Source organism: Marmota marmota, unplaced genomic scaffold, assembly GCF_001458135.2.
Source record: "Marmota marmota marmota unplaced genomic scaffold, marMar, whole genome shotgun sequence".
Lineage (NCBI taxonomy): Eukaryota > Metazoa > Chordata > Mammalia > Rodentia > Sciuridae > Marmota > Marmota marmota.
The window spans coordinates 1,400,148-1,409,547 of NW_026000079.1; the positions used below are offsets into that span (position 1 = coordinate 1,400,148).

The 9,400-nt window shown below is 49.6% G+C and overlaps 2 protein-coding genes across 13 annotated transcripts in view; one reads left to right on the forward strand and one right to left on the reverse strand.

Moving 5' to 3' along the window:
* The window catches only part of Mettl25b (methyltransferase like 25B), a 10,010-nt gene extending 2,834 nt beyond the window's left edge, over positions 1-7,176 (reverse strand). The window contains exons 1-7 of one of the 10 annotated variants that reach the window (XM_048814686.1): positions 6,380-6,749; positions 5,473-5,498; positions 3,576-3,700; positions 3,220-3,372; positions 2,684-2,746; positions 2,318-2,461; positions 704-1,188 (exon numbers count right to left, since the gene is read on the reverse strand). In XM_048814686.1, the coding sequence (XP_048670643.1) occupies positions 704-1,188; positions 2,318-2,461; positions 2,684-2,746; positions 3,220-3,372; positions 3,576-3,659 (929 nt within the window). In that variant the 5' untranslated portion in view covers positions 3,660-3,700; positions 5,473-5,498; positions 6,380-6,749. Of the gene's footprint in view, positions 1-703; positions 1,189-2,317; positions 2,462-2,683; positions 2,747-3,219; positions 3,413-3,575; positions 3,701-5,472; positions 5,786-6,379; positions 6,750-6,912 lie in introns of those variants that run through there. The other 9 variants (XM_048814689.1, XM_048814685.1, XM_048814684.1 and 6 more) reach the window with 9 other exon arrangements.
* The window catches only part of Isg20l2 (interferon stimulated exonuclease gene 20 like 2), a 6,931-nt gene continuing 4,418 nt past the window's right edge, over positions 6,888-9,400 (forward strand). Inside the window, exons 1-2 of one of the 3 annotated variants that reach the window (XM_015502718.2) lie at positions 6,888-7,183; positions 7,841-8,716. In XM_015502718.2, the coding sequence (XP_015358204.1) occupies positions 7,997-8,716 (720 nt within the window). In that variant the 5' untranslated portion in view covers positions 6,888-7,183; positions 7,841-7,996. Of the gene's footprint in view, positions 7,184-7,406; positions 8,717-9,400 lie in introns of those variants that run through there. The other 2 variants (XM_048814691.1, XM_048814692.1) reach the window with 2 other exon arrangements.

Here is a 9,400-nt window from a genome sequence, read left to right on the forward strand (position 1 = left end):
AAAAAAAAAAAAAAAAAAAAAAAGGAAAATACAACTTTTCATTTGGCTGGCGTCTAGCTTGGTGGTGGAGTTTGCCTAGTAAAGCCCTAGGTTCAATTCCCAGTGCTGCAAAAAACAAATTTTATGAACCATACATGGTGGCACACACCTATAATCCCAGCACCTTGGAGGCTGAGGCAGGAGGATCTCAAGTTCAAAACAAGCCTCAGCAATTTAGCGAGGCCATAAGCAACTTTGTGAGGCCCTGTCTCTAAATAAAAAATAAGAGGGCTGGGTCAGTGGTTGAACACTCCTGGGTTCAATCCCTAGTAACAAACAAACAAACAAATAAATAAACATAATTTTTTTCCCTTTCTTTTGGGTGGTAATGGGGATTGAACCCAGGGGTGCTCTACCACTAAACCATATATCCCTCCCTTTTGACTTTTCATTTTAAGACAGTTTGCTAAAATTACCCAGGTTAGTCTTGAATTTGTGGTCCTCCTGCCTGACCCTCCTGAGTAGCTGGGATTATTACAGGAGTGTGCCACTGCTCCCAGCAAATGAACATCTTCTTTCAAAGAAATTTGAAGAAGTCGCCCCAGTCAGAAAACTGAACATCACCTCTCTGGGCAAAAGCTTTTCTTTGGATGTGCTAACAAGTGGGGATGGGTTGGAATCGGGTCTTGAGGTAGTGATCCCCCACCCCCCACTGCAACCTCACTCTTCGATCTTGAGCTCGTGGACCCTGGGGATCCCCTGCACCCCAGGCCGACGGAGCTCAGGCCGGGCACGTCGGATGACCATCTCCAGTGCTGCTCGGTAGCAGTGGGTTCGGAGGCCAGGGCCAGCTTTCTGTAGCCGCTTGGCATACTCCTCCAGGGCATGGCAGGCCCCCTCCCGGAGCCTGTAGGGCAGTTCATAGCCAGGCAGCCCAGCCACCCACTGACTCAGTGGGTAGCCTCCAGGGTCACTAAGCTTCATGTAGCAGCAGCCTACAGAGGCCAGGGCCACCACCTCCGGGCAGCAGCAGAAGTGCCTCAGCAAGGCCACACTCAGATCCCCACAGGCGTGGAGGCCCGTCAGCAGCAGGCGGGCACTGCCACACTGTGAGCTGTCCAGCGGAAGCAGAAGCTCCCCACACAGGGCTGTGGGGTCCACCCATTGGACCACGTGGTAAGGGGAGTGGCGAGGGCCTGTTTGGGCCACCTGTGGAGGCAAGACAAGACAAAGACAGGTGGAAAGTTTCTTGTTCCCAGACCACCTCAGGCCACTGGAAGACCTGTCCACTGTCACTTCCTCAGAAGGAACGTGGGAAAGAAGCTGGGCCACAGGGGAGGGCTGGACCATGAATCCAGAGACAAGATAAACTCTTGTGTTTATCACCATTAATTTTGTAAATATTTTCATCTGTCAAACTCAGTTTTTCTTTTTTCCTATTATTATTATTTGGCTGTGAGAGATCAAACCCGAGTCTTGTGCACGGCGGGCCACACTCAACTACTGAGCTACACCTTCAGCCTCCCCAGGGTTTTGTTCTGCAGTACTGGGGACTGAACCAAGGGCCCCCCATGCACACTCTGAACTACATTCCCGGCCCTTTTTATTTATTTTTATTTTGAGACAGGGTTTAAGTTGCTCAGGCTGGCCTTGAACCTGTGATCCTCCTGCCTCGAGTTCCTGAATTGCCACCATACCTGGCTCTTAACTAATAACAAGTCTAGTATCTGACAGGACTGGGGATGTAGCTCAGTGGTAAAGTGCTTGCTTGGCATGAACAAGGCCCTGGGTTTGACCCCCAGCACCACAACCAGTAATAATGCTCGACTGGCCACGTCTGGCTGTTATGAGAAGAACATATTGGTGTGAAACGCATTTTGTCATTTTGGGTACTAGGGAATGATTCCAGGGACTCTTCACCATTGAGTTATATCCCCAGCACGTTTTATTTTGTTGGTACTGGGGATCAAAACTAAGGGTGCTTTACTCCTGAGCTATATCCTTAGCCCTTTTATTTTTTACTTTTTGAGACAATGTCTTGAAGTTGCTTAGAGCCTTGCTAAGTTGCTGAAGCTGGCCTCAAACTTCAATCCTCCTGCCTCAGCCTCCCAAGTTGCTGAGGTTATACGCATGTGCTACTGCACTCAGTAGGGAAAGCACTTTGTAACTAAAAAGTGCCTTTGAGATGTGGGGAGGCTTTAGGGAAAGGAAAAAGAGCAGAAACAGGGACATAACCATCTCAAGCCAAGAAACTTAAAAGTGGGATTCAATCTCCATGCCCAGTTCTAGCCAAGCAGACCTGCTCCTGCAGCCCAGGCTTCAGTAAGGGCTACCCTACCTGTGGGTTCTTCTTCTCCTCTTTTTCTAGAGCCTGAAGGAGTTCCTGGTCCAGGCGCTGGGCTCTCTCCACCAGTCTCGGATTCCCTTCAATGCTCTTCACCTTTAGTCCCAGCCCCAGAGACATGAAGCGGGAGAGGTGGCCCTGAAGGCATGAGGAGGACAAAGGCAGCCCCATTCAGTGCCCTATCCACTGTTATCCTCAGTGGTCTGGACACTGGGATTTCAGGCCCCACAGAAGGCTTAAATTCTGCCCCGCCTGGTGCACCATTTCTCAGCGCCTGCCTCTCTGGGCCTGAGGTCTGATTACCTGCCTTCTAGATGTCCTCATGATTCAAAAAGACAGTGAACCAGGGGTTTGTCTCACCTGGCCTGAGCCCACGTCCACAACCTGGGTGCATCCTGTGAGATCACTCAGCTTCTTTACCAACTGAAAGAGGAGGGAACAAAGGTCTCCTGGCCATCGGCTCTTGACTCCCAGAGCAAACACCAGGGAAGAGTGTTTGGGTATGAGGGTACAGGAGTCAAAGACGGAAATGTAAGGTGGATAGAGGGCGCCATGGAAGATACAAGAGATGGAAACCAGTCAAAGATGAGGGTGGTGCCCCTTCCAGGTTGAGGCCATTTTGCTTTCCCTTTAGGTCAGTGACTCAATCTCCCCCACAGAATAAGAGCCTTGTGAAGCGAAAACCAGACTGAAGATGCAAAAATGGGAATAAGAGTGATTGAGATATAGCTTGTCAATCAATCCAGCAAAACGAAGGAGATATGATTACAGTATAACTGCTCAGAGAGAGAACTTCTAGGGCTTCCATGGGAGGAAAGGGGCACACACTTGTAACCCATGGACTTAAGGAGTGCCTGGGTTCCCAGATACCATCTACATTCCAGCCATCTCCTCACCTCTCCCAGTCTCCGAATCTCATGCTGCTTCTTGGGCCTGACGTGTTTCCGGAAGGGGGCTGTCAGTCGGGAGCTCTGGCTGGGGTTCTCCAGGAACTCTGAGGGGGTTTGAAAGCCAGGCATCCGGGTAAAGGCCAGGGCATAGGCTGTGGACTTCAGGGCCAGCAGGGTGAGTGGCCACACCGACCTGTACCTGAGATATTCCAGCCCAGGCCACTAGTGAATCACCCTATCACATTCCCAGGGCACCAGTTTATAACCCAAGGACCCAGGAAAAGCTCATGAGACTCTGAGCAATAGCTTGTTGCAGGACCAAGTGCCTTGGGCTCCCCAGCACAGGACCCCTTTGGCCATACCTGACCACCTCCCCTTCCCCAGGCATCCCCAGTAGCAGTGTGGCCAGCTGTGGTGGGTTCAGTCCATCCAGCGCTTCCTGCCATGAGCAAGGGAGTGTGCCCCACAAGTTATCTGTGAAAAATTCCTATAGGAAAAGGAAAAAAGCAATCAGCAGGATACTATCTTCTATCATTCCCACTCTCCTCTCCCTGGCGATAACCTGTTGTTGTATGTGCTGAACATTTGTGTATTTTTGCTCATTGATTTATTCACCACAAATTCTAGGGCTAAGTGGGGGTAGTGGCCCACACCTACAATACCAGCAACTTGGGTGGCTGAGGCAGGAGAATCACAAGTTTGGGGCCAGCCTCAGCAGCTTAGTGAGACCCTGCCTCAAAATTAAATAAAGGGCTGGGAATGTAGCTCAATGGTAGACTATTTTAACCACAAATCTTACTATTATGTTCAAATATAATGCACCATTTAAAAATGGAAAAAATAAATAACTTATTTCATTTTTTAAAAATGGTAGGGCTGAGGATATAGCTTAGCTGGTAGAGTGCTTGCCTCGAATGCACAGGCACTGGGTTCAATCCCCAGCACCACAAAAAAATAAAAATAAATAAAGAAAGGTAGAGTACACTTAGGTTCAATCTTTAGTACCACAATAATTAACTAATTAATTCTGGGCTTTGTTTGGGTCATGCACCAAGTTTCTAATCTAAGCTCAGAAAATACAAAAATAAAGCAGAGATAAGATTTTTGCAGAATTTACTGTCTCCTTCCAGCACTGCTGGCCCATATGGCCACTGGCTGCAACCAGCAAATACCTCCTACTCTTTAGAATCAGCTCTTTTGTCAAGCCTGCTCCAGTGCCCTCAACTCCCAGGTGGTTTACCTGGGCACAGTAGCACACACCTGTAATCCTAGCAATAGGAGGCTGAGGCAGGAGGATCCCAAGTTCAAGGCCAGCCAGCCTCAGCAACTTTGTGAGAACCTCAACAACTTCAAAGGACCCTGTCTCAAAAGTAAAAAGGACTGGGGATGTAGCTTACTGTCAAAGCACTCTGGGGTACCCGCCCCCTCCCCCCGCAAAAAAAAAAAAAAAATTTAAAAGGGAAAAAACACATGACTCAGTTTTTTGTTTTTTTCTTTTGGTACTGAGGATTGAACCCAATGGTGCTTTATCAAGGAGCTACATCCAAAGCCCTCCCCAATTTTATCTTGAGACAGGGTCTCACTAAGTTGCTTTAAGGCCTCACTGAGTTGCTGAGATAGGCCTTGAATTTGCAACCCTCTTGTCTCAGGCTCTCATGAGTACTACAGGTGTGGGCCACCTCTGGGGCTTAAGGTAGATGTTAACCCCCATTTTACAGATGTGGAAACTGATACAGCAATTAAATAATTTGCCCAAGTCAAAAAACTAGTAAGTAGCAGAACTGGGACTTGAAACCAGTTTTACTCGAGTCCTTGATCTTAACCAGTCTGCTCTATTGCTTTTCTATGGAGGAAAGCATTCCAGACAGATCAATAATTGCAACTGTAAAGGCCCAGATGCTTGCCACATTTGTGGAACAGAAATCAGGCCAATTTGAAGTACAGCAGAGTGAAGGTAAGAGAATGAAATCTGATGAGGATTGAAGAGGCAACAGCCAGATCATATACAGTGGGTTTTTTGGTACCAGGTATTGAAACCCAGGGGTGCTTAACCACTGAGCCACTTCCCCAGCCCTTTTTATATTTTATTTGGAGACAGGGTCTCGCCAAGTTGCTCAGGACCTTGCTAAATTGCTGAGGCTCCAAATCTGCTGGGATTACCGGTGTGCACCACCACACCCAGCTATATACCTGTCTGTAGATAATAAATTTATTTCATCAAAGGACCTAGATAGCAAGAAATATCATGATACAACTTACATTTGAAAGGCTCCTTCAGTGAAGAGCTGGTTATGGAGGAGCAGAAGTAAATACAGAGAGACATTAGGAAGTAGTTTCGGAGAGAGATGGTGGCTTTCGGGATGACAGCAATGGATATGGAACAAAACAATTAATTTAGAATCTATTCTGAAGGTAGAGAACTTGAAGTATTAGATTGTGGATCAATTAAGAGCTGAATCAAGGATGGTTTCTGGTTTGGGGTCTTCACAACTCAATGGATGTGCTGTTTACACATTATCTCCTTTGTTCTTTACAATGATCCTTCAGATAGAGATCCACTTTGCAGATTAAACTGGGGGTAGGAGTAAAAGGAGGAGAAAGAGGAGGAGGGGTGGGGGGGAGAAGAGCCTAAGGTTAACACAGTAGAGGAGGTAAGATTCTAGTCCTAGTCTGTCTGATGCCCAAGTTGAACTATCCACAAAACAAGGAATTTATTCAAGGTTTGAATGAATGAATGAATGAACACATGAGTTCTTGGAACACTTCTTGTATTTCTAGGAGAGTTCAACGCACCTCCAGCCCAGCTCAAATAAATGTCCATGTATTTTATTACCTTGGATTTTGAGAAACTTAGAAAAACAACCTAAGTATTAGAAAAGGGGGGGTAGCCCCAGGTTTTTTGAAATTATTATTATTTGTAAATGGACACAATGCCTTTATTTTTATTTTTTAAATTTTTTATGTGGTGCTGAGGTCGAACCCAGTGCCTCACACGTGCTAGGAAAGCGCTCTATCACTAGGCTAAACCCCAGTCCCAAATCACCCCAGTTTTAAGCTTTTCTTGTACAAAAACAAACTCATAGAACTCTCCAAATTCTCTCCCTGTCGTGGGCACCTAGCCAACCACACGACCAGCAGCACCCCGCCCACAGCCCTGTGGCCTCACGATGATGTAGGCATCCAGGATGGAACGGTAGAGTGCCAGGACACGGGTGAGGTTCACGGCTAGCTGCCTCCTCTCCTCCGGAGAGAGGCCCCGGGCGGAGACACCCGGCATCCCGGGATGCAGCCGGTGGCGCAGCGGGCGAGAATGCGCGGGAAAGTGGACCCAGGGTCAGAACCGCGCTGGCCCAGGACCCGGGCCGGGCTCATCCGCAGGCAGAACGCGAAGAGTTTCGAGCCCGGTGTCCGACGCAGCTTCTCCGGGATACCATACTGGAGTTACAAATATGAGGCTCAGCCCCCGACCGCCCGACGTCACAAGTCAAGACGTCCGACTGCGCGGTGTCTGGCTGCGAGGCACTTGGGGCGGGGTGTCGGCGCCGTGACGCCACAGAGCCGCGCAGCCGCCCTACGTTCATCAAGTGGGCGGGCGAAACTTAAGTCCCGCCCTTTCCCGTGCAAGGCCCTCCCCTCCCGGAAGTAGGGCCTGGAGTTCCCGGCGCGCTGCAGTTCGGACTAGTAGCGGCTTCTCCTTACCTTCGAGTTGTACCTCCCCGGAGCTAGAGGGGCCGGGGAGCGAATCCCGCCCCGCCCCACCCACACCACCGCCCCGCCGCCGCCGCTGCCGCTCCTCACACACTCGGAATCATTGGCTTCGCTACCGGAAGCGGGGCGCTGCGGGCGCGCGCGCACGCCGGCCCCCGACACGTTCCAACCCGCGCGCCTGCCGTCCCGGGGCTCGTCGGCACGCGCCGACTTCCGCCTCAGGCTCGGGACGCCTCCGTTCCTAGAGGGGCCCATCTTGGAGGTAGGTATATGGGCTTGTGGGGACGGTCCCCACCGGGAGAACCGTCGGAATGTGCTTGCTGAGGTGGGCGACCTCGATTGTTAATTCCCTGCCACTCGGCACCGCTGTTGTGTGGTGTCAAAGGTCTCTGCCTGGGAGGACTTGGGTAAGATGCGCGTGGAGGTTACTTCCTCCCAAGCAGATCCGAGAGAGGGGTGCCTGGATTTGTGTCTCTATTCGTGGGCTCACGACTCAGATGCCACCTGTGCCGTACTCCGGTGTCACACTCCTCACCTGAGCATCTTAGACATTGTCTTTCTGGTCGGATTACAGCGCTTGCCTGTTCTGGCTTCCCGGACCTCAGGCTTCGAACTCGACGGGCCCTTTGGGTCCTTCTTTTTCTTTGGTGCTGGTGATGGAACCCGGGGCCTCCGTCCTGCTAAGCACTGCACTCCACAGCTGAGCCCAGCCCTTTCATTTTACAATGAGACTGAGACCTTAAAAGGTGAATGACACTCCTAAGACCGCACAGTTGTGAATCGTGGGACTTCCTGGCTCACACCAGTACTCCTTCCATCATTTCATGATACAGTTTCATTTCCCCTCTGATGAGTTGTTTTGATGCCTTCCCTCTCTTAAATCCCACAGAGATTGGTCTTATCTCATTTCTTCCTCTAGGCCTATGGGTGCAGGTACCAGGATCGCTTTCTTCCCCAGGGTTTTCTGCAGACCTTCTCATGTTGGACAATGTGATTCATTAGAAAAAGAGCCCCTCATCCTCTTCCTATCCATGAGCCACTCTTCCTAACTGCTGTCCCACCATCCACTGCCCTCATGTCTGCTATACTCCTGAATCTGGATTTTGGGAGATCTCCACCCAAAAAGGCATTGGAAGGAAATGCCAAGCATCAAAAGTTTGTTAAGAGGCGGCGGCTCTTGGAACAGAGGGGCATTCTCAATAAAAAGAAGCAGACTACTAGCAGGGTGCCTAAATTACACTCAGAACCTCCAAAGAAAGGGGAAAATGTGAGAGTAGATGGTACTTGCAAGATCCCTCCCCTTTCAAAAAAGAACACAGCTGCATCCAGCAGTGGGTCAGGATTGTCCCTGGACAAGAAAGCTGGAGTGTCTTGGCTGACCCCTGCTCCTTCAAAGAAGGCTAATTCTGTTGCAGCTAAAGTAGATTTGCTGGGGGAATTCCAGAGTGCCCTTCCAAAGATTCAGAGCCACCCAACTTGCTCCCAGAAGAAGAACCCTCCTCAGAACAATGCCACACAGAATTCCACCAGAGCTCACTCAGAGAGTAAATGCTCTGGAATATCCCAGAAGTTTCCAGGAAAGATGGTGGCAATTGACTGTGAGATGGTGGGCACAGGACCCAAAGGGCATGTTAGTTCCTTGGCTCGATGTAGCATTGTCAACTATGATGGAGATGTGCTTTATGATGAGTACATCCTTCCACCCTGCCACATTGTGGACTACCGGACCAAATGGAGCGGTATCTGCAAGAAGCACATGGTTAATGCTACACCCTTCAAGACCGCGCGGAGCCAGGTGAGAGGCATGGGTCTTGATGATGACAGTGAGGTGGGTGGGGAGAGTCTGAGACATTTTTTCCCCTGGTACTGGGCTGTGAACCCAGTAGGTACTGTACCACTGAACTATATCCCCACCCCTTTTTGTGTTTTGAGACAAGTCCTCGCTGAATTGCCCAGGCTGGCCTTGAACTTGTGGTCCTCCTGGCTCATTCTCCCCAAGTATCTAGGATTACAGGTGTGTGCCACTGCGCCCAGCTGTCCGAAATCTTCATCAAACACTAAAGGACTGTGGAGGGAGAGAGAAAAGTGTCAGATGGTTTAGAAGGCTCATTTTTCCTGGGCACAGTGGTGCACACCCTAATCCCAGCAACTTGGGAGGCTGAGGCAGGAGGATCTCAAGTTCAAAGCCAGCCTCAGCAGCTTAGCAAAGCGCTAAGCAACTTAGTGAGACCAATAAAATACAAAATAGGACTGGGCATGTGGCTCAGTGGTCAAGTACCCCTGAGTTCAATCTCTAGTACCCACCGCCCGCCCCCCCTCACAAAAAGTGCTTGTTTGGGGAGTAAGAAGGGTTGAAAGGAATGTACAACGGATTTCAGTAACAAAGACCTATTTTAGGTATCAAGTGGGATGGACTGAAGTATGCATAGAGAAGTAACAGCCAGTAATGAAGTGCTTTTTTTTTTTTTTTTTTTTTTTA